Source organism: Salvelinus namaycush, chromosome 21, assembly GCF_016432855.1.
Source record: "Salvelinus namaycush isolate Seneca chromosome 21, SaNama_1.0, whole genome shotgun sequence".
Lineage (NCBI taxonomy): Eukaryota > Metazoa > Chordata > Actinopteri > Salmoniformes > Salmonidae > Salvelinus > Salvelinus namaycush.
In genome coordinates, this window is record NC_052327.1 from 22,961,427 (window position 1) to 22,985,498 (window position 24,072).

General features: G+C 45.5%; 1 protein-coding gene across 2 annotated transcripts in view; it reads left to right on the forward strand.

The window, feature by feature from the left end:
- The window catches only part of LOC120066215 (zinc finger protein ZFPM1-like), an 81,159-nt gene extending 61,923 nt beyond the window's left edge, over nt 1–19,236 (forward strand). For both annotated transcript variants that reach the window (XM_039017422.1, XM_039017423.1), the window contains exons 5-9: nt 10,702–10,804; nt 11,059–11,283; nt 12,700–12,930; nt 14,124–14,366; nt 15,394–19,236. In XM_039017422.1, the coding sequence (XP_038873350.1) occupies nt 10,702–10,804; nt 11,059–11,283; nt 12,700–12,930; nt 14,124–14,366; nt 15,394–17,780 (3,189 nt within the window). In that variant the 3' untranslated portion in view covers nt 17,781–19,236. The remainder of the gene's footprint in view (nt 1–10,701; nt 10,805–11,058; nt 11,284–12,699; nt 12,931–14,123; nt 14,367–15,393) is intronic.
- The last annotated feature ends 4,836 nt before the right edge of the window (nt 19,237–24,072 follow it).

A 24,072-nucleotide genomic window follows, 5' to 3' on the forward strand; every position in this document is an offset into this window, starting at 1 on the left:
CTCTGGATGGGGAGCGTCGCTGCACAGCTATTTTCAGGTCTCTCTAGAGATGTTCGATCGGTTCAACTCCATGCTCAGTACTGTCTCGGAGCTCTATGGACAATTCCTTCGACCTCATGGCTTGGTTTTTGCTCTGACATGCACTGTCAACTGTGGGACCTTATGTAGACAGGTGTATGCCTTTCCAAATCATGTCCAATCAATTGAATTTACCACAGGTGGACTCTAATCAAGTTGTAGAAACATCTCAAGGATGATCAATGGAAACAGGATGCACCTGAGCTCAATTTCGCATCTCATAGCAAAGGGTCTGAATACTTATGTAAATAAGGCTTTTTTTTTCTTTTTTTCCCCCCAAACATTTCTAAAAACCTGTTTTTACTTTGTCATTATGGCATATTGTGTGTAGATTGCTGAGGGGGAAAAATCTGTAATACAGTTTAGAATAAGGCTGTAACGTTACAAAATGTGGAAAAAGTCAAAGGGTCTGAATACTTTCCGAAGGCACTATACCACGGCTAAGGGCTGTTCTTATGCACGACGCAACACGGAGATCCTGGATACAGCCATTAGCCATGGTATATTGGCCATATAACACAACCCCCCCGAGGTGCCTTACTGCTATTATAAACTGGTTGCCAACGGAATTAGAACAGTAAAAAGTAATTTTTTGTCATACCCGTGGTATACGGTCTGATATACTTTACCACAGCTTTCAACCAATCAGCATTCAGCCAATCTGCATTCAGGGCTCAAACCACCCAGTTTATAATCCAAAATGTGTAGCGGCCCTTTGCGATGTTGTTATTAAATGACGGTATACGCCGTATGTATTCCCCAAAGGGTTAATAAATATATGAAGACATTATATTTGAATGACCATGAATGTTTCTCTGAGCGACTGCTCCTCTAATTTGTCTCATGCTGATGCATCCATGAGCTTGACTGACTCACTGGTCCTGCAGCCTTTCCTCTCCCAGCTGCAGCCCAGCAAACCCAGACCAGCCCACCCCTCTCCTCTACCCTCTGCTCCCCAGACGTCCGCCTGTATTTTATCTCTGCGTGGCGCCATCCTCCTGGACAACAAATCCCAATGATTGATTTCTGGTTGATAGGCTCTCATTTCTAAGATTTAGTTTATTATCAGAATTTGTGAGTCCACACACCCATCACCCACCTTTCGTTTCCTCCCTTCCACTGCTCATCTCCTTTTCTCACTCTTCCCTGTCTATCATGTTCAAGAAGACTACGTCTCAATGTAGTTTTTAGTAGATTTTCGGCGTTGACCATCTCTTTTGAATTCTCACCTCTCGAACCTCACCCTCTCCATCTCTCTCTGTCTCTCTCTCTCTCCCTCTGCTATCTGCGGGCTGAAAGAGTGAAGACTGACCCTCAGTCAGGAGGAGATAGTGGATTTAATCTCACATTCCTCCTGTGTCTCCCACTGTCACTCCGCATCCTCCTCCCACAGTTCCCCGCCCGCCAGGCCGCCAGCCCAGGGGTCAACAGGGGTCAGGGTTACCCTCAATAGAGTAGTTCCACCGCTACGCAGCCCTTCATCTCTATCTCTGCTTAGTTAAGATTGCTTTCTGCTGCGTTCTCTCCCACTATAAAGAGACCAATTATTATTAATAAACTACTGGTGCTTACAATGGATGTGCAACTCATTTGGCTTTGCATGATTGTTGCCATCGTGTACTGTGTAAAGATTCAACATTGACAGCCTAAACAATTCCAAATACCCAATTTACACAGCTAACTTTTGTTTATTTTGCTGTGATTGAGTTCCACTTATTACCAACCTTTCTGCTTGATTGGCCTCAGTAGGGAATATTATGTGTAGGGGATTGGACAAAGGGTTACCTGATTCAGCTACAAGATTATGTTTTTATAACAGAAAAGAGACATTCAGTGTTGGTTTCATGGCAGTATGCCATGTGCTGTCCTGTTAGTGTGACCTCCTCTCTGTCCCTTTCCACCTCAGACCTGTCCCAGTGGTGGTGTCATGCAGCCTGCAGTGGCGTCTGGAGCCCTGGGGTTCTGCCCCTCATCACATCACATGGTCACTTGGCACCACCCGCCTGGCCTCGCCTCGCCTGGCAGACCTGCAGATCCATGCCAAACCTGCCTGCTGTGCTCTGCCTTCTCTGAGCAAATGTGCTTCTTATTTGATCTTGCCAGATAAGCTATCAGTTTAATACGGGCCTACCCTGTAACACAACAAGACAAGCGTTCACTTTGAACACCCACACACACTGCACACTAGTGCACTCTCACACAACAAACATAGATCCTAGCTAATATAAGACCTGTTCTCTTTTGATCTGATATACAGGTAACTGCCAAAATAAAGGAAACACCAACATAAAGTGTCTTAATAGGGCGTTAGGCCACCACGGGTCAGAACAGATTCAATGCACCTTGGCATAGAACCTACAAGTGTCTGGAACTCTATTGGAGGGATTGACACCATTCTTCTACGAGAAATGTGTGTGTTCGCTCGGGCATATGTTTGTTGCTTTGTGTGGGTGGGGATCATGAGCGGCAGTCAGTTCTAAGGAAACGGGGTGGATAGTGAGTTGATATCCATGACAGGTCTCTCTTAAAGAGATCTCACTCATTAGATTATCAATGTCACTGGGCTGTGTGTGTGTCATATGGAAATCCTGTAATTTGCATCTCTTGAGAAAGAGGCATTAAAATCTATTTAAATATATTCTGTCTGATATGGATGTTGGACTTTGGTACACAGTGTAATAATGTTTACTGATGAGCTGATCAGGTTGCCTTAGATTGCTGGGAGTTTGTCGTTCAGTGAACATGTCCTCGTCTCATGGCAACTGAGGTGTGTATTTTCAGATTGGATCAGACTCATCTGATATAGTTCCCCTCGTTTTGATTGCATCACAAATTGATCAAATGATGATTATATTTCTCGGTCAAAAGAGTCTTAAGATTAGTAGGTTACACCTGATAGGTAGTGATGATTTGGTGGTATCAAACAAGTTAGAATAACTTCATAATGACAATGCTTCAACAAGGAAAAGAGCATCATGCTTTATAATTTGACCTTAGTTTGAGTGATACTCCTCCAAACCATCTTCTGCCGAGCACACACCACTGCAGAAGCAACTCAACTTACGCATCACTTTTGTTCCCACTCTTCACCCTCCTGTCTTTCGCGGAAACGAAGCCTAGAGGCATGATCCTAGAAGGAGCGGAGTGTGGAGTTCAAAGCGTTATCACGTGCGGAACGTCTTTTCATCATGTTTTAGAAACAAGCGTTAGCACTAATCCCCCAATAATCTCTCCAGGAGAACTCAAATGATAAGGCCCGCCACCCACGGCTTGCAAACACACTTTTGGGGAGTCTCTCCCCCTCACTGCTCTGTCGTTCCCTACGAAGGACGAGTGAAGGTGAGAACCTTCTCACTCTCTCTCATTCTCTATCTAGCAGTGTTTGTTTACCTCCTGGTAAATCTCTCCAGTTGATCTGAATTTATCAACAGAGACGGTCTTTGGCAGCCTTCTGCACCCTGCCCTCTCAAATTAGATCTTAATTTAAACAGTCGCTCCAGAAGACCCCAAATCTGTAATTTAGCACTTGGCACCCCCTTGATCGCTCCTGAATGTCTATGATAATAAAGTGCACTAAACTAGCTTAATCTTGATGGCAGATATGTTGAGAGCACGTCCATGTATACGTTCATTGGCAACAAGGACCTGAGGTTGTGCTACAGAGCTTAGAGCTCACAGGAGGACAGAGGCCTACATTCTTCATCAGACACTTCCACTATGGCATCTCTCCCTCTTCCTGCCCCTGCCAGACACTGAGAAGATGTTGACTAGCGAAAGGGAATGGACCAAGTAGGTGGACTATGGTAGGGGCAAGTAGAGAGGCAAAAGGGAGAAAAATAGAAATGATAGGAAAGAGCAATGGCAAAAGCCAGCAAAAGGATGAAGGTAGTGCCAGAGAGGAAGGGAGATGGAATGGAAAGAGGTGGGAATGGAGAGATGGAGTTGATGGGGAGGGGGTGCTTATTCTCATCACTCAGTCCCTGTGACTGGGCTGGTATCTGCAGCTCGCTGTCATCTGCACTGGCTTCTGCGGGGCGGAGAGTAAAGGAGAGAGGGAAAACCTATCTCCGAGGCTCATCTCCGGCAGTTCTGGAGCCCGCTTTCCAAGAGTGCCTCATTTTCAAATCTCTTATCTTGCCTGTTTTAAGTATCGCAGTTTTATATTTTTACATGTCATTTGCATGCAGCTCATCAAACCTGGATAATTTTTTCTTGGAGGCACACTACATGACCAAAAGTATGTGGACACTTGCTCGTTGAACATCTCATTTCAAAATCATGGGCATTAATATGGACTTGGTCCCCCTTTGCTGCTATAACAGCCTCTACTCTTCTGGGAAGGCTTTCCACTAGATGTTGTAACATTGCTGTGGGGACTTGCTTCCATTAAGCCACGAGCATTAGTGAGGCCAGGCACTGATGTTGGGCAATTAGGCCTAGCTCACAGTCGGCATTCCAATTAATCCCAAAGGTGTTCAATGGGGTTGAGGTCAGGGCTCTGTGCAGGCCAGTCAAGTTCTTCCACACTGATCTCGACAAACCATTTCTATCTGAACCTCGGTTTGTGCACGGGGGGCATTGTCATGCTGAAACAAGAAAAGGGCCTTCCCGAAACTGTTGCCAGAAAGTTGGAGGCACATAATTGTTTAGAATGTCATTTGTACAGTGTATTCTGAAAATATTCAGACCCCTTTATTTTTTCCACATTTTGTTACATTTTTTTCCACATCAATCTACACACAATACCCCATAATGACAAAGCAAACAGGTTTTTAGAAATGTTTGCACATTTAGAAAACATGTACTGAAACTATAACATTTACATAAGTATTCAGACCCTTTACTCAGTACTTTGTTGAAGCACCTTTGGCATAGATTACAGCCTCGAATCTTCTTGGATATGACACTACAAACTTGGCACAGCTGTATTTGGGGAGTTTCTCACATTCCTCTCTGCAGATCCTCTCAAGCTCTTTTTCAGGTCTCTCTAGATATGTTTGATCGAGTTCAAGTCTGGGCGATGGCTGGGCCACTCAATGACATTCAGAGACTTGTTCCGAAGCCTCTCCTGCCTTGTCTTGGCTGTGTGCTTAGGGTTGTTGTCCTGTTGGAAGGTGAACCTTCACCCCAGTCTGAGGTCCTGAGCGCTCAGGGATTTTTCATCAAGGATCTCTCTGTACTTTGCTCCGTTCATCTTTCCCTCGATCCTGACCAGTCTCCCAGTCCCCGCCGCTGAAAAATATCCCCACAGCATGATGCTGCCACCACCATGCTTCACCGTAGGGATGGTGCCAGATTTCCTCCAGACGTGACACTTGGCATTCAGGCCAAATAGTTCAATCTTGGTTTCATCAGACCAGATATTCATGTTTTTCATGGTCTGAGTGTCTTTAGGTGACTTTTGGCCAACTCCAAGCGGGCATTCATGTGCCTTTTACTGAGGAGTGGCTTCCATCTGGCCTGATTGATGGAGTGCTGCGGAGATGGTTGTCCTTCTGGAAGGTTCTCCCATTTCCACAGAGAAACTCTGGAGCTCTGTCAGAGTTACCATGGGGTTCTTGGTCACCTCCCTGTCCAAGGCCCATTTCCCCGATTGCTCAGTTTGGCCGGGCCGAGTCTTGGTGGTTCCAAACTTCTTCCATTTAAGAATGATGGAGGCCACTGTGTTCTTGGTGACCTTCAATGCTGCAGACATTTTTTGTTACCCTTCCCCAGATCTGTGCCTCGACACAATCCTGTCTTGGAGCTATACGGACAATTCCTTCGACCTCATGGCTTGGTTTTTGCTCTGACATGCATTGTCAACTGTTGGACCTTGTATAGACAGGTGTGTGCCTTTCCAAATCATGTCCAATCAATTGATGCACCTTAGCTCAATTTCGAATCTCATCGCAAAGGGTCTGAATACTTATCTAAATGTGCAAAAAAAAATTGAAAAACCTGCTTTCGCTTTGTCGTTATGGGGTATTGTGTAGATTGAGGATTTTTAAAAATGTAATCAATTTCAGAATAAGGCTGTAACGTAACAAAATGTGGAAAAAGTCAAGGGGTCTTAATACTTCCTGAATGCGCTGTATGCTGTAGCATTATGATTTCCCTTCACTGGAACTAAGGGGCCTAGCCCGAACCATGAAAAACAGTCCCAGACCATTATTCCTCCTCCACCAAACTTTGCAGTTGGCACTATGCATTCGGCAGGTAGCGTTCTCCTAACATCCACCAAACCCAGATTTGTCTGTTGGACTGCCAGTTGGTGAAGAGTGATTCATCACTCCAGAGAGCGCGTTTCCACTGATCCAGAGTCCAATGGCGGCGAGCTTTACACCACTCCAGCCGACGCTTGGCATTGCGCATGGTGATCTTAGGCTTGTGTGCGGCTGCTTGGCCATGGAAACAGTTATTGTGTTGACGTTGCTTCCAGAGGAAGTTTGGAACTCGGTAGTGAGTGTTGCAACTGAAGACAGCCGATTTTTACGAGCTTCAGGACTCGGCAGTCCCGTTCTGTGAGCGTGTGTGGCCTACCACTTCACATCTGATCCTAGACGTTTCCACTTCACAATAAAAGCACTCACAGTTGACTGGGACAGCTCTAGCAGGGCAGAAACTTGATGAACTGACTTTTTGGATAGGTGGCGTCCTATGACGGTGCCACAGTTGAAAGTAACTGAGCTCTTCAGTAAGGCCATTCCACTGCCATGTTTGTTTATGGAGAATGCATGGCTGTGTGCTCGATTGTATACACCTGTCAGCAACGGGGCTGAAGTAGAAAAATCCACTATTTTGAAGGAGTGTCTACATTTACATTTAAGTCATTTAGCAGACGCTCTTATCCAGAGCGACTTACAAATTGGTGCATTCACCTTATGATACAATACATACTTTTGTATATATAGTGTATATGCAGATGTGTGGCTGTGCATGAGCAGACCAGTATAAGGGAATGGGTTTCAGTGTGTTTGTACAGTAAGCACATGTATTAGTGTATTAATGTGCGTATTTATTTGTGTTAAAGAAATGTGTTTGCGTTCGTGTGTGTGTGTGTGTGTGTGTGTGTGTGTGTGTGTGTGTGTGTGTGTGTGTGTGTGTGTGTGTGTGTGTGTGTGTGTGTGTTGAGAGAGAATGTGTGTGTGTGAGAGGCGGATGTTGAGTAGGTTTCTGATGTTTATCTTCCTTCCTTTTCTTCTCTGTATTTTTGGAGGATTCACACAGTGACCTCTTTGTTTGGGACAGTGAGTACCCCCTTCATTCCCCTTTTGGGAAAGAAACCATTTCCTGAAGGGGAGAGATAGAGATAGAAGGGCAGACAGAGGGGTAGGAATGAGAGAGGGAGGTTGAGGAATGGGAAAGAGAGAGGGATGAGAGAGGGCATGATTAGCCATACAGTACTGTAGAGCGGGAGGGATGGGAAGATTAAGCGAAGGGGAAGAGGTAAATGGTAGGAGGGGGTGAAAGAGAGAGTGAGAGGGAAAACGAGTATGAATAAAGACCAGGCCAGCCCCAATAGTCAGGAGGTCTATGGTGGAATTCAGTGGAAGTCAGCTGAACTGGCCAGGAAAGGAGAGACTATTCTACCTTCCTGTTCTTTTCTTCTCCGTCTGTCCAGCTGTGTCCGCTTCATAGAGTACATTCAAACACACTTGGATGATATCATTTTCCAGGATGCACACATTGAAATAGAAGTTCATTATTGACCAATCATTCCATTGTGTTTCTCATGGTCCCACAGAGAACAGGATTCTATAATTGCTTTAATCACCAGGGAATATTCAGCAAATTATGGTAGCAATGATGTGTATGCAAATTAAAATCTATGTGGAGAGTTGACAGTGGTATGATCTTCTAATCTACTGGAGGATGGGGGAGGCGTACTCTTATTTCCTCTGCTTTAATTGAACCGTATATTAAGCTGAATTGATCTGAGTCGAGGTTAGACTTGGGTTTAGTTCAGGGAAAGGTTTCTCCCTTAATTTCCAACCCCCAGACAAGAGCATCTGGGGAGAATTCTATATTCCTTTTTAACTCCGCAACGACAGGGCTACAAAATGAACGAATAGAGAAATGAAATCAGCCGAGCATCATTTGCATTCAAGTTTTATCGGTGCGAGAAGAGGGCGTTTTTGGGAGTGATAAGGAGAGGGCGTCGTGGGCTGCGGTGAGGTGCGTGCGCACTGAGGCTGTGTGTGTGCGTGTTTGGGAGTTGAAGGTGGCTATGGTGAGGCTGTATGGTGTGGGGAGGGGGCTGGTGGTGGTTAATATCAGACCAAATAATTAGATTTGCTATCGTCACGGCGGCAGCAGTGCGGGGATCAGGCAGATTAAAGCCCGGCTGAGCTGATTAATATTCATGAGAGACGAGGGTCCAGAAGAGGGGGCTTAGACTGCACCTCAAAGACTCCCTCACTGAGGGACTTGAAGCGCTCTCAAAGTGCCTGGATCCTAGGGAGACCACCAGGGTGAACGCAGGCAGCGCTGAGCAACATTCACTTCTCCTCTTAGTCTTTTAGTCCTCCTCTGGCTCCCCCTTGTTCTCTCCCTCCTCCTTAGAAAGTGTTTCAGTTAGGGATGTTGCACACTGCATTGTGGGATAGTTTACATCACTAGTGGTGGAGTGTGTGTGTGTGTGTGTGTGTGTGTGTGTGTGTGTGTGTGTGTGTGTGTGTGTGTGTGTGTGTGTGTGTGTGTGTTCAGAGGCAGGGACTTGCCATTTGATTATATGTTTAATTTGATACTGTGATTGTTGATTATGTCCTCTAGGCTAGGGAGATGTGATACTAGAGGCTTCTCTGCTCCTCTTAACTCAACAATCTTTGGCGGCCACAGCCTCTGTTGGCTTTGTTAATTACACATCCTATCAAACTGCAATCTTGCCCCATGTCTTTTAGTTCATATTATCTCACTGTGTGTTGGTTCCAGCCATCATTCAAGCCCCAGTGCAGTCAGGGCCCAAAGCCAGATCAGAGCCAGCTAAACCACCATATCCACCTCATCTTCTCTCTGCTAGTCTCAGAGAGTCTCTGAGAGCATTTTGCATTTGTTCAAACTGTCCAAAACTCCCAACTGATTCTGTTGTAAGGTTTTATTTTTCTGTCCTATATACAGTAGTCTTGTGTGAAATGTTCCTGTGAAATTTCCTCAAGTCGGACCACACTGGCCTTTTCTTCAGTGAATACCAAAGCATCGTGATAGATTTATGATAAATTAGTCTGAAACAAATTAGCAGCACTTATAGCTCAGACGGCTCCAGCATTGGGTTACTAACTAAAACAAAAGAAGCCATATCTCTACATCAGCGCAAGTTCCCCATGAAATACAATACGCAGCGTCTTCAGGCTAGAACAGACCGATTCAGAAATAAATCCTTCCACTGTCCTCCCTTGCCTCCCAACTCACCCCATATACCCCCAGTCCTTGTACACACGTCAGTTTAAACTCATACCTCATATTCTCTCAAAAAGTTTCAGTCCATGTGGTGCCATGTTGGAATATATGTACCAAGGTATCCCCTGTAGCAAGCAGACTGACTGACTGACTGTGGTTCCCCTGAAGCGGTGTCTGTCAGGGCTGTTGCTGCTGAATGACTGCTGCCACCTAGTGGAGACAGTGTTCTAGAATCTATATGTCCTCAGGACTCCATACAGGAGTAGAGCTGCTATAGGCCTTGTGCAACTATACTATACGGTAGTTGTGGAGCTCAACCTAATGCTACTGTGTTTATGGTTTTACTACACACTCTCATGAATGTATCATTGAACCTCACAAAGAAGACAACATTTTACTGGGACTGCTATAAGATATTTGGTTACGAACGCACTCTGCTTAACTGTGCCGTAACACACAGAGGTACGTAGATGAGTGTGTGTCTCATGCAGACACACGATAAGCCTGTGGGAGTGATTGTCAGGTGGAATGCTCTGTGAGCCTCCACTGAACAAAGACAAGATTGTGCTGAGGACGGCACAGGTGTGTGTTTCTCTCTGGTCTGCCCTGCCCTGGCTTCAGCAGCACTCACACATGTGCAGACACTGACACACATTCTTCAACACACACAGCTAGATTATGACTCCCCTCCACTCACACACCTTTTGTCCCAACGTGTATTGAGAAAAGCTCCTGAGATGGCTTCCGGGTGAATAGGAGCACTACAACGTCATCGGATCTCCTTTCTTACCTTCTCCTCTCTCCTGGGGTCTCTGTTCCTTCCCTCTCTTTCTCCATGCCCTGTCTATAGCTCTTTTCTGTGAGTCTTTGTTCAGCCTGTTCCCCCTTCCTCTCCCTCTATGCTTCTGATTGCCCATGTTACGGGCCTGCCCCTTACTGCTGGAAAAGATTAGTCCCTTTATTGTAGTGTATATTCGATGTGCTTTAATTATTGAACAGTTTATTCAGAGGACATTGTCAGGATTAATTCATTGTTAAACCTCACTTTTCAGTAGGTTCAGTAGGTAATGTTCTGTATCAAAATTGGTTTGTCAGAAAAGACTTGGAAAAGTGTGTGAGAATCAGAGGATACTTGATGATCGCTTATGATAATTATTTGCCGCACCTCATTCTGTATTAAAAACGTGACCATGTGTTTCCAGAGCAAGTCTGACGGTCTCTGTTTGTTTATTTGTGTGTCTACAGATCTCCAGGTTGAGCCTGGTGTGTGAGGACACAGACTGCTGGCTCCGTAGAGTCCTGTTAACCTCTGATGCAACAGATACCAACTGTACCATCTACAGCCAAGGTTCTACAAACTGCCCAAACAATCAACACAGCACTCATGCAGATATTGCACCATTAGCATTGTTACATTTTTAGTTATGGTGCTCTTATCCAGGTTTACAATCAGAGGTCTCTTATTAGAGTGAGACCAGAACGGAGATCTTTTGACCTACTATACATTCCATAGATAACATACTGTAGAATACCATCTATGTTTCAGTTAATGCCCCCGGTGTGACGTGTGTTGTTGTGTGTGACTCTATCTCTTCTCCCTAGGTGAAGAGCTGTATTGTAAGGTAACCCAGGACATCTCCACAGGGGACGGTCTGCTGGCTACGCTGTCTACACCCTCTATGGAGCAGCGGTCCCCCTCTAAGACCCAGGGTGTAGCGGTGAAGGAGGAGCCTACAGGTGTCTACCCAGCATCCCTCCACTCTGAGATACAGCTCCTCCCCCAGCAGGCTGGGATGGCAGCCATCTTGGCCACGGCAGTTGTCAACAGTGAGTTTCAGATTGCTCAGGATAATAATGTGTTCTTTTTATATGTGTGTCTTGTGTGCTTTCGTACATGTGTCTGTGTAAGCACCCAAGACCCCAGTGTCCGGTCTGGAGAGGGAAGTCACGAGCTCTGCTGGTCGGCTACTGCGTAGAAACCTAGAGGGGGCCGAAAGGCCTGTTCTGCCCTAAAAAGCCTATGTCAATTACAATCGACAGAACGGCCAAACATTATTTGAAAGTTCGCTACAAATTGAGATATTTAATTAAATAGTGACCCATTCTGACTACTACATTTGTCGTCACACAGGACCACGTTCTGACACAGACCAATCACGGGCCGGCATGCTACAAGGAGGCTCGCGCCCTCACACCATTGACATTAAGGTTGACGCTCTCAGGCAGGATGAAAACAAGTACAATGTAACCTTTAATTAACTAGGCAAGTCAGTTAAGAACAAATTTGTATTTACATTGACCATGATCCTTTGCTAGTTAAGGCCACTTTCACTATGATCTTTAGCTATTTTCTGGTGCTATTCAGCCCCATTCAGCAATATGGCGCTAAAAATTCAAATACTTCATGCGCCATCGGGAGTTTTCCATAGGAATGTCAGCGCTAACACCATCTACTGGTTTTAATGTCTATGGTGACCACATGCATAGCACAAAGCATTGGCAGTTACTGTACTGTGTATATAATGTCAATGTGAACAACAGATGCTGAGGGACTCAATGTTGGAACCTAGATAAATGAAAGTGCAACAGTTCACCGTGCCACATTTTCTCACTCACCCAGTACACCACAAGGTGGCAATGTAACTCCTCTGTACCGCCTGGTCTCAGAGGTAGACTGCATTGTAATTGCCTTCACGCTTTTTCATAAAGTCCCCTATTGGCAGTGTAGTCAGCAGCGGGAGCAGGCATGGACATGCTGTGATGAGTGCATGATTAATCACCACAAATCAAGCTAAAGGGTAAAACATGATCAGCCGTATCCCCGGTTCCTGCTGTAGAAGCTCTGTGCTGAGGACTGTGGGTAATTACGGACGTTATCAAAAATAGCCTGTTTAACATGAGCCCTGACACCAGATCAGTACGATTACCCCGCGCGGGCGGGCGCTCGCTCCCACAACCTCTGTGCTCTTGTTGCCTTGGAGACCCCGGAGCAATATCAAGTGTTTTTTCTCGGCTCCGCAATTGAATCGATCATGTGACGCAGCTGAATGCGTGTGTGGTGATGTGTGTACACATCAATGAACATGATGTATACATGAAAGTGTCTATGTAACGTTTTAATGTGTAAGCGGATCACATGGAATCAGTTTCACTGCTCTCGTGCATTGTTTATGTACCACTCATTTGATAAGTGATTGGTTGTTGCCGGGATAGAGTTAACAGTTGTTTGTTTGCTTGGTCCAGAGGACATCTTCCCGTGTAAGGACTGTGGGATCTGGTACCGCAGTGAGAGGAACCTCCAGGCCCACCTCATGTACTACTGTGCCAGCCGGCAGAAGCAGCAGTCCTCCTGCTCCCCTCCACAGGACAAGCCCAAGGACTCCTACCCCAATGAGCGTGTCTGCCCCTTCCCACAATGTAACAAGAGCTGCCCCAGCGCCAGCTCCCTGGAGATCCACATGCGGACACACAGTGGTGAGAACTGTCACCTCTCTAACAAAACATTACTTTAGCTCTCTCTCTCTCAAAGCAGATTCCATAAGTGTGAATATTTGTGTAAGTATTGCACTTTTAATAGCCAGTTATAACAGTAGGACCTTTTCTCTATTTTTGTTTTATTAGGGTAAGCAAGTCTACTGGTGGTCATTGTGTGTTAAAAGACCTACACTGAATGTTCAAAACATGATCTATCCATGGCATAGACTGATCAGGTGAATCCAGGTGAAAGCTATGATCCCATCAGACTGCTAAACAGCAATCACTAACTCAGAGAGGCTGCTGCCTACATTGAGACCCAATCACAGGCCGCTTTAATAAATGGATCACTAGTCACTTTATACAATGCCACTCTAAATAATGCCACTTTAAGAATGTTTACATATCTTACATTACTCATATCACATATATATACTGTATTTTATACCATCTATTACACCTTGCCTATGCCGCTCGGCCATCGCTCATCCATACACTTACATCTACATATTCTCATTCACTCCTTTACATTTGTGTGTATTAGGTAGTTGTTGGGGAATTGTAAGATTACTTGTTAGACATTACTGCACTGTCGGAACTAGAAGCACAAGCATTTCGCTACACTCGCATTTAACATCTGCTAACCATGTGTACGTGACAAATAAAATGTTATTTGATTTATTGATGTCACTTGTTAAATCCATTTCAGTCAGTGTAGATGAAGGGGAGGAGATGAGTTAAAGAAGGATTTTTAAGCCTTGAGACAATTGAGACATGGATTGTGTATGTGTGCCATTCAGAAGGTGAATGGGCAAGACAAAATATTTAAGTGCCTTTGAACAGGGTATGGTAGTAGGTGCCAGCCACACAGGTTTGACTGTGTCAAGAACTGCAACGCTGCTGGGTTTTTCACGCCTAACTGTTTCCCCTGTGAATCAAGAATGGTCCACCACCCAAAGGACATCCAGCCGACTTGACTGCAATACTTCCCACAGTTGTGTCAACACGGGCCAGCATCCCTGTGGAACGCTTTCGACACCTTGTAGAGCATGCCCTGAGGCTGTTCTGAGGGCAAAGGGGGGTGCAACTCCATATTAGGAAGGTGTTCCTAATGTTTTGTACACTCAGTGTATGTTAGCGTTAGACACTTTTGTTGACCTGTCTCTCTTGTGTTGTTTCCTGTGTGTCTGTAGGTGAGCGTCCCTTTGTGTGTCTGATCTGCCTGTCGGCCTTCACCACTAAAGCCAACTGTGAGCGTCACCTGAAGGTGCACACGGACACGCAAAACGGAGTGTGTCACGGCTGTGGCTTCATCTCCACCACGAGGGACATTCTCTACAGCCACCTGGTCACCAGTCACATGGTTTGTCAGCCTGGCTCGCGCAGTGAAGTGTACTCCCCAGGTCCTGGCCTGCCCAAACTGCCTCTGTCCACAGGTAAATACTGACATTTTTTGTTTACAATTGCAGTGAGAGGATAACACCATTGCCTCTACTTCAGAACAGCAACTATGCAGAGATACCATGTTTTCTATGGGTATATTAATATAGGTTAACCCAGAACTAAAATATTGTGAAATTTGGTCAGATGGTTGATTAAGTTCTGGGGGAGACGTGTTAGAAATTAGAAAACGTGATTTGTAAAGTCTCCACCCTCGCAAACAGAAACTCTCAGCCAAAGCCCCCCCCCCCCCCCCTTTCGTATTTATCATCCATGTTGACACACGAAAGCAGTGTAAGACTCACCATGGATATGTGAGGCTGTTTTCAACACTATTTTGAATTAGCAGTGTCCATTTCATCCCTTCGTTTTAAGCCACTGCAACAGTTGTGCTTAAAAATGCTAACAGGGAAAAGAGACGTTTTTGCATACTTGGCTACGGTAAAAATGTGATATATCAAGCATGGCCAGGTTCTCGTAGTCTGCAATCGGAGGAATAACCTCGCAGCGTATCCCCGCCCCAAGTTTAAGCACCTCCCTCGTACACCCAAATAACCAGTGACGAAAAACTCAAGCCCCGGAACTACTGCTGCTGCTGTCCGATGCTTCCCATTGTCTCTAGACCGATTCGACAGTACCCTTTATGTTTACATAGTGTAAGGGCGGCAGGTAGCCTTGCGGTTAGAGCGTTGGTCCAGTAACCGAAAGCTCGCTGGTTCGAAGAGCCGACAAGATGACAAATCTGTCAATGTGCCCTTGAGCAAGACACTTAACCCTACTTTGCTCCAGGGGTGTTGTTCTACTATGGCTGAAACTGTAAAATAACACATTTCACAGCACCTATTCAGGGTATGTGACAATATAACGTGTGTTTTTTGGAGGGTCTGTCCATGAGAGATTATGGGTATATTGATGATGATTCAATCCTATAGGCGATGAAGCATAATCACCAGTGATCTAATGTTATGTTTAATAGTAAGAAACCAGTTTCTAATAGTGTGTGTCTCTGTCTCTCTGTGGCAGGTTTAAGTCCAGGAGACTCTGGTGTTGTGTTGAAATGTCAGATATGTGGCCACATCACAGACTCACCCGGCCAGCTCCAGCAGCACGTTCGCACACACCTGGAGGTGAGGGTCCCGGCAGAGAGGAGCCCCTCACCCCGCCAGAGCACCCCCTCCTCAGCTGACCACCCGGAGCCCCCTGCCTGCGTACCCCACCCTGACTCCTCCAGCCCTGGGGCCAATGGGAGCTCAGCCACCCCGCGAGGCTGCAGCCCACCTGACCACCTCCCCACAGACATGAGGATCAAAGAGGAGCTGCGCTCGGACTCTGAGAATGAGGGGCAGGAGGAGGAGGACCGGGAGGGGAAGAGCCGTGGACACACAGGGGTAGGGTGCTCTCAGACCTCCACCTCCCCCAGGAGTCCCTTTGCTGTTGCCGTGAAGGCAGAGCCAACCAGCCCCACCCCTGGCTCCAGCCCTGCCCACCTGGGAGGTGCTGGCTCAGTGCTGCCTGGAGGAGCAGTGTTCCTGCCACAGTACATCTTTAGCCCAGAGGCAGCCATCCTGCCCCAGGCCTCAGAGATCCTGGCCAAGATGTCTGAGATGGTCCACAGCCGGCTGAAGCAGGGCCAGGTGTCCCCTGGGGCAGCACCAGCCTTCTATCCCGCAGGCACTACTGCCACTGTCCACAAGGGGGCCACCTGCTTAGAGTGTGACATCACCTTCAACAACATCAACAACTTCTACGTTCACAAGAAGCTCTACTGCTCCAGCAGGCACCAGCAGGGAGACGTGGCTTGCCCAGTGAAGGAGGGGGCCTCAGGGGTCACCGTCCCCTCTGTCGGACACGGTTCATCCCCTCAGGCTGCCACAGCCTCCCACAGTGACTCAGACCCTGTTCCAGGCAGCACCGGCACAGAGGGCAAGCTGGTGGAGGTGAAAAGTGAGAACCCTGGGGTGAAGGAGGCTGTGTCCTCCTCTTCCTCTGAGGGGGAAGGTGGTGGAGGAGGACGAGGCCTGGCCAGTGAGGGCAGCCAGAGCCCCAGCTGCTCAGCAGAGGACCAGGAAGAAGACCCCACCAGGACCTTCTGTCAGGCCTGCAACATTCACTTCAGTCGCCATGAGAACTACACGGTCCACAAGCGCTTCTATTGTGCCTCGCGCCACGATCCGTCCAACCAGCGGTCAAGCGCTGGCAAAGCCACCTTCCTGCCTCAGCCCATCCGCACGCGCAAGAGGAAGAAGATGTATGAGATCCACATGGCTCGGACTGAGGCCCTAGCCAATGCTGCTGCTATTGCCTTTCCCTCTGCTCCAGGGCTGTGCCTGGCTGTGAAGCAGGAGGCTGCTGCCTCAGTGGGGAAGGTCCTGGAGGCCCCTGTTCCAGCCATGGCCTTGGGCCTGTGTCCAGCCACTTCCAGTAGCACCAGCCCTGATGGAGATGGCCCAATCGACCTGAGTAAGAGGCCCCGTCTGAGGGACTCCCCACGGGGCAGCAGCATCTCTGCTCTGCCCCTCACTGACTACCACAAGTGCACCGCCTGCAGCATCAGCTTCAACAGCATTGAAAACTACCTGGCCCACAAGACCTACTACTGCCCAGCCACCACCCTGCAGCCCCACACCCTGAAGACGCTCCACAGGCTGAAGAGACCAGCCTCCACTTCCCCCGAGGCCAATGGGCTCCCCACAGAGAATGCTCCTCAGGGGGCCTCGCCCAGCCCTCACCCCTCAGCTTTGCCTGGCTCTGAGGCAACATCCCTTCACAGCGGCCCTGCAGCCAAATGCCCAGGCTCTCCTCCTGTGGTCTGCCCCTACTGCCCTCCCAATAGGGCGGTGACCTGTGACCTGGTGGAGCACTTCAGATCCATGCATGGCCTGGTCTTGAACCTGGAGGGCCAGCCAGCTGTCATCAGCCCCAGCCTGAGCCCCAGGGATGAGACCCCAGCCACCCCGCCCAAACTGGGCCTCCAGACCCGCAGGGACAGCATCAACATTCGGGTCAGAATGGACACTGTCTCCTCCTCCTCTCCCCTGGTGAACATTAGCCCCCTGGGTCCCCATGCTGGGGGTGGCAGCTCCCCCAAAGCAGCCCCTCCTGCTGTGTCTCCCACCAGGTCCCTCCCCCTGACTGTGTCCCCTGTGCCTGAGGTCCTGAGGGAGGTTGGGGTTATGAACCACCAGGCTGCTGTTGCTCTGCTTCCAGACAGGGCAGCCGTCACCCTGGGTCTCCCACTCCCTGTTGCTGTCCCGGCACCTACCACACCCAAGACCCTCCTGGTCTCCCCTTTGCAGAACGGTAACATCCGCTTCTGCCGGCTGTGCAATATCAAGTTCAGCAGCCTGTCCACGTTCATTGCCCACAAAAAGTACTACTGTTCCTCCCACAGTGCTGAGCACGTCAAGTGAACATGCCTGTCTCTGCACAGTGTCCCCTCACAGCCCAGCCCCAGCTATTCACCTGTGTCAGTGCCACCATGTCTGGACTGTCTGAAGTAAATGTGACTGTTACTCACCAGGCACTGGTTAGCTGCTCGGACGCTGACGTTCCCGGTATTGTTACTATGGTAACTTATTTCTTCTTATGGGTCAAAGTTCGTATTACACTAAGAGCGGAGATACGCTACCTGCACACACATTTGTGCCCACCTTCCCTTCCCCACCACCTCAATACCTGTCCCCTAGCCCTCTCCCTCCCCTCTCACCTCCAGGGTTCACAGAATGTTGATAATGGGACTTTTAGATCCAACATTTAATCTCCTGAGCAAGCTTAATTTAACTGTTTATATTACAATTATCTTGATTTGATTGTGATTGTTTGAAGCATTTCTTGCTCATGACAACTTGCTTTTCCTGAGCCGTTGATGCTCATGACCTGTCAGTGAGTGGGGACAACTGTTGTCCCTCAGGGCCCTCTTGTGGAGCTGACCATCTCCACCTTTTTATTTCTGCCTACCTGTGCATAGTGTATGATGTTTTAAAATAATTATATGGTTTTGTTTGAACACTGGCTCTTTTGTTAACTAGAAAGCATTTTAGCTGAATTACAGGAATGGGTGTCACAAGGTTATCAATTACAGATGAAATATTTGCAAATGGATAGATTCGTTTTTCCAAAACCACAATTGTATTTTCTCTTAATGCAAGGGAAAGCATGGGAAATATTTATCTCTGATTTCATGTCAACAGAAAACTACCTAGCGTCTGAAAATATTAGTATTTTTTTATTTGTATTGGTTTCATACTTTTCGAAGGAACTGTTTCAATCTTGGTGTGTAAAGATGTAGATATATAATATCTTTCACAGTAATCACTGGGATGACACTGAATCTTATTTTCATTATTGTCAGCATTTTTCTTTAATGCTGGTGTTTTAAATTTTGGTAGAACGAAGATGACTGGACCTGAGTATCAGGATGAAGACACTTCACTTCCTGTTCCTATAATGCCCTAAACAACACCGCCCATCTCCCCATTAAACCTGACCTTTAACCCACAAACCTCCTACTGTATGAACATATTACATCCGCCAATCTGCAGCTGCTGATACACCACCATCTTGCTTGAATTAGACATGGGATCCGTTTAAATCTATGTTGATTAATTGACACCTGTTAGTGTGTGCTTGTTCTATTGTGTTTTTCCGGTAATGAAGTAAAAGAAGAAGAAAAAATGTGAGAAGGTGTAAGAGACAGGCAAGGACAGTAGATGTATTTCACAGATTGTAGAGAGACACGGTAGATACTGTAGCTCCTAAAACTGTCATGTTTAAAACACAAACACACATACAGTTGAAGTCGTATGTTTAAATACACTTAGGTTGGAGTCATTAAAACTAGTTTTTCAACCACTCCACAAATTTCTTGTTAACAAACTATAGTTTTGGCAAGTCGGTTAGAACATCTAATTTGTGCATGACAAGTAATTTTTCCAACAATTGTTTACAGACAGATTATTTCACGTATAATTCACTGTATCACAATTCCAGTGGGTCAGAAGTTTACATACATTAAGTTGACTGCGCCTTTAAACAGCTTGGAAAATTCCAGAAAATGATGTCATGGCTTTAGAAGCTTCTGATAGGCTAATTGACATCATTTGAGTCAATTGGAGGTGTACCTGTGGATGTATTTCAAGGCCTACCTTCAAACTCATCGCCTCTTTGCTTGACATACTGGGAAAATCAAAAGAAATCAGCCAAGACCTCAGAAAAAGAATTGTAGACCTCCACAAGTCTGGTTCATCCTTGGGAGCAATTTCCAAACGCCTGAAGGTACCACGCTCATCTGTACAAACAATAGTACGCAAGTATAAACACCATGGGACCACGCAGCCATCATACCGCTCAGGAAGGAGACGCGTTTTGTCTCCTAGAGATGAACATACTTTGGTGGGAAAAGTGCACATCAATCTCAGAACAACTGCAAAGGACCTTGTGAAGATGCTGGAGGAAACGGGTACAAAAGTATCTATATCCACAGTAAAACGAGTCCTAACCTGAAAGGCCGCTCAGCATTAAGAAGCCACTGCTCCAAAACCGCCATAAAAAAGCCAGACTACGGTTTGCAACTGCACATGGGGACAAAGATTGTACATTTTGGAGAAATGTCCTCTGGTCTGATGAAACAAAAATGTTTGGAGGAAAAAGGGGGATGCTTGCAAGCCGAAGAACACCATCCCAACCGTGAAGCACGGGGGTGGCAGCATCATGTTGTGGGGGTGCTTTGCTGCAGGAGGGACTGGTGCACTTAACAAAATAGATGGCATCATGAGGCAGGAAAACTATGTAGATATATATATTGAAGCAACATCTCAAGACATCAGTCAGGAAGTTAAAGCTTGGTCGCAAATGGGTCTTACAAATGGACAATGACCCCAAGCATACTTCCAAAGTTGTGGCAAAAAGGACAACAAAGTCAAGGTATTGGAGTGGCCTTCACAAAGCCCTGACCTCAATCCTATGGAACATTTGTGAGCAGAACTGAAAAAGCGTGTGCGAGCAAGGAGGCCTACAAACCTGACTCAGTTACACAAGCTCTGTCAGGAGGAATGGGCCAGAATTCACCCAACTTATTGTGGGAAGCTTGTGGAAGTCTACCCAAAACGTTTGACCCAAGATAAACAATTTAAAGGCAATGCTACCAAATACTAATTGAGTGTATGTAAACTTCTGTCCCACTGGGAATGTGATGAAAGAAATAGAAGCTGAAATAAATCATTCTCTCTACTATTATTCTGACATTTTGCATTCTTAAAATATAGTGGTGATCCTAACTGACCTAAGACAGGGAGTTTAAATGTATTTGGCTAAGGTGTATGTAAACTTCCGACTTCAACTGTACAACCCTGGTTTACGGAGTGTTGTTGAATAGACCTGCGAAATGCAATCTTTCCTCAGTCAGAACTGGCTACACTGGCACAGCCTTACCGTAGAGTTGAGTTAGCTGGTCCTGTGCTCCACTATCCTTACCTCTCATGATGATCTACATGGATCGGTTTGTTACTTGTGCTGTTCTCTTCTCTTCTCTGTCTTACACAGGCAGATGTTTCTCTGCTCTAAAAACTGGAAAGCAAAATGTCAGTGAAAAGTTGAGGATTTTTGCTCTGTTGTGGTTTTGAACAGTGCTGTATCAGTCATATCTTACTCAATAATGTTTACAATTGCATTGATTTCTCTTTTCTCAAAGAGATTAGCATTTTCAACAAGTGACAAATCGAGGATCTCAGTGCTGAGAACCATTTCGAATTTCCCCATTATATTGCACTGTGTTGTACAAATGTGCTGAATGTTTTAGTTTTAGAGGCTTTTTTGTAATGTATTTGTTTTTACAGCACTTTTCCTCGTCCAAACTCATCCCTTGAAAGAGTTGCTGATCAATTTCAACCTTTTCACATTAATTGAAAACATTTTGTGAATGATTACTAATGGAAAAGTAATAATGAATGTCAGATCTTTTCTTTTTTAAATTTCAATCTCAAATTCCACTACACACTTGTCCAAACTATGCATGGGAAATAAACGTCCTGAGAGACATTAAAGAGTGTCAAACGTCTATCTTCTTTCACATTCGATTGACCTGGTCCACCCACATACTAGACCTGCCATTTTACCTCTTCTCCTAATTCTATCTCTCTTGGCTTTTATTATGCTTGCCACAATAGATTTCAGGTCACACATCATTTCTCTTTTCGTAGAACTTATTTCAGTGAATGTGTGAGCCTCCATACGTAAGAGAACTGAACGAGTCATCTCCACAGTGCCGACATGCTTTTTATAAATATTTCCTGTTAAAGAAAAGCATTAACCCCAAAGTCTCAAGCCTATGCTGATTTAGTACTAACAGTACAGTCAGTCCTATACTTCTTATTTTATAACCAATATGATGGATGTTGTGGACATACTGAATTCTTTCATTTCAGTTACCTCATAATTTCCCATAATACAGAAAGTTTGAATTGTGTTGACCACTGCTTAGCGTAGCTAATTAGGGAAAAAATTATATTAACATCCTGAGCGGTATCTATATAATTTTTCAGAGAGCTTGTCGATTCCTATGGTCAGGACTCGGGAGTACTACAGTCAGTATTTATAGCCAATCAACAAGCTCCAAAGCATCAAGATGGACAATTTTTTTCTAAACATAGTCAAATCAGATGTATAGATTATGCAATTCAATTGTTAGCAGCATGAATAAACCATTGTTATTAGATGAGTGGTACTCTTTGTGTAAATTCAATGCTGTCTTAATGACTTTTTAAAGCCAAATTCTACATTCAGTGCCTGTATTATCATAATAGCATGGAGGGAAGAAAAAAGTACTTATCACAGCACATCAAAGCAATTGTATTGCTATCAAGCAGAGCATCAAGTGGTTCTATTTCTCTGAAATGGTCTATAACTAGGATCCCCAACTAGATTCAGCTTGTGGCTGATTTTGTTCTTGAGTGGATGGTCAGGGGCCGGAACATATACAGTAGTACCAGTTAAAAGTTCGTTTGGAAGTTTGGACACAACTACTTATTACAGGGTTTTTCTTTATTTTTACTATTTTCTACATTGTAGAATAAGATTTTAGATTCTTCAAAGTAGCCACCCTTTGCCTTGATAACAGCTTTGCGCACTCTTGGCGTTCTCTCAACCACCTGGAATGCTTTTCCAACAGTCTTGAAGTAGTTCCCACATATGCTGAGCACTTGTTGGCTGCTTCTCCTTCACTTTACAGTCCATCTCATCCCAAATCATCTCAATTGGGTTGAGGTCGGGTGATTTTGGAGGCCAGGTCATCTAATGCAGCACTCCATCACTCTCCTTCGTGGTCAAATAGCCCTTACAGAGCCTGGGGGTGTGTTGGATCATTGTCCTGTTGAAAAACATGATGGGAATGCATATCGCTGAAGAATAATGTAGTAGCCATGCTGGTTAAGTGTGCCTTGAATACTAAATAAATCACTGACAGTGTCACCAGCAAAGCACCCCCACACCATCACGCCTCCTCCTCTATGATTCACGGTGGGAACCACACATGCAGAGATGATCCGTTCACCTACTCTGCGTCTCACAAAGACACGGTTGTTGGAACCAAAAATCTCAAGTTTGGACTCATTAGACCAAAGGACAGATTTCCACCGGTCTAATGTCCATTGCTTGTATTTCTTGGCTCAAGCAAGTCTCTTCTTATTATTGGTGTCCTTTAGTAGTGGTTTCTTTGCAGAAATTTGACCATGAAGGCCTGATTCATACAGTTTCTTCTGAAAAGTTGATGTTGAGATGTGTCTGTTACTTGAACTCTGAAGCATTTATTTGGGCTGCAATCTGAAGGGCAGTTAACTCTAATGAACTTATCCTCTGCAGCAGAGGTAACTCTGGGTCTTACTTTCCTGTGGCGGTCCTCATGAGAGACAGTTTCATCATCGCGCTTGATGGTTTTTGTGACTGCGTTTGAATAAACTTTCAAAGTTCTTGACATTTTCTGGATTGACTGACCTTCATGTCTTAAAGTAATGATGGACTGTCGTTTCTCTGCTTATTTGAGCTGTTTTTGCCATAATATGGATTTGGTCTTTTACCAAATAGGGCTATCTTCTGTATACCAGCCCTACCTTGTCACAACACAATTGATTGGCTCAAAAGCATTAAGAAGGGAAGAATTCCACAAATGAACTTTTAACAAGTCACACCTGTTAATTTGGTTACTACATGATTACATATGTGTTATTTCATAGTTTTGATGTCTTCACTATTATTCTACATTGTTCTAAATATTGCGTGTGTGTGTGGGTATATATACAGTGCCTTCAGAAAGTAATTCAGACCCCTTCACTTCTTCAAAATGTTGTTACGTTACAACCTTATTCTAAAATTGATTTAAAAAACTATAATTTAATCCATCTACACACAATATCGGCCCTGGTCTATAATCAAGCTCTTAGACAAAGCAATAATGACAAAGCAAAAACAGGTTTTAAGATTTTTTTTGCAAAAATATAAAATAAACAAAAAATATATATCAGATTTACATAAGTATTCAGACCCTTTATTATACTTTGTTGAAGCACCTTTGGCAGCGATTACAGCCTCGTCTTCTTTTGTATGACGCAACAAGCTTGACACACGTGTATTTGGGGAGTTTCTCCCATTCTGCACTGCAGATCCTCTCGAGCTCTGTCAGGTTGGACGGGGAGCGTCGCTGCACAGCTATTT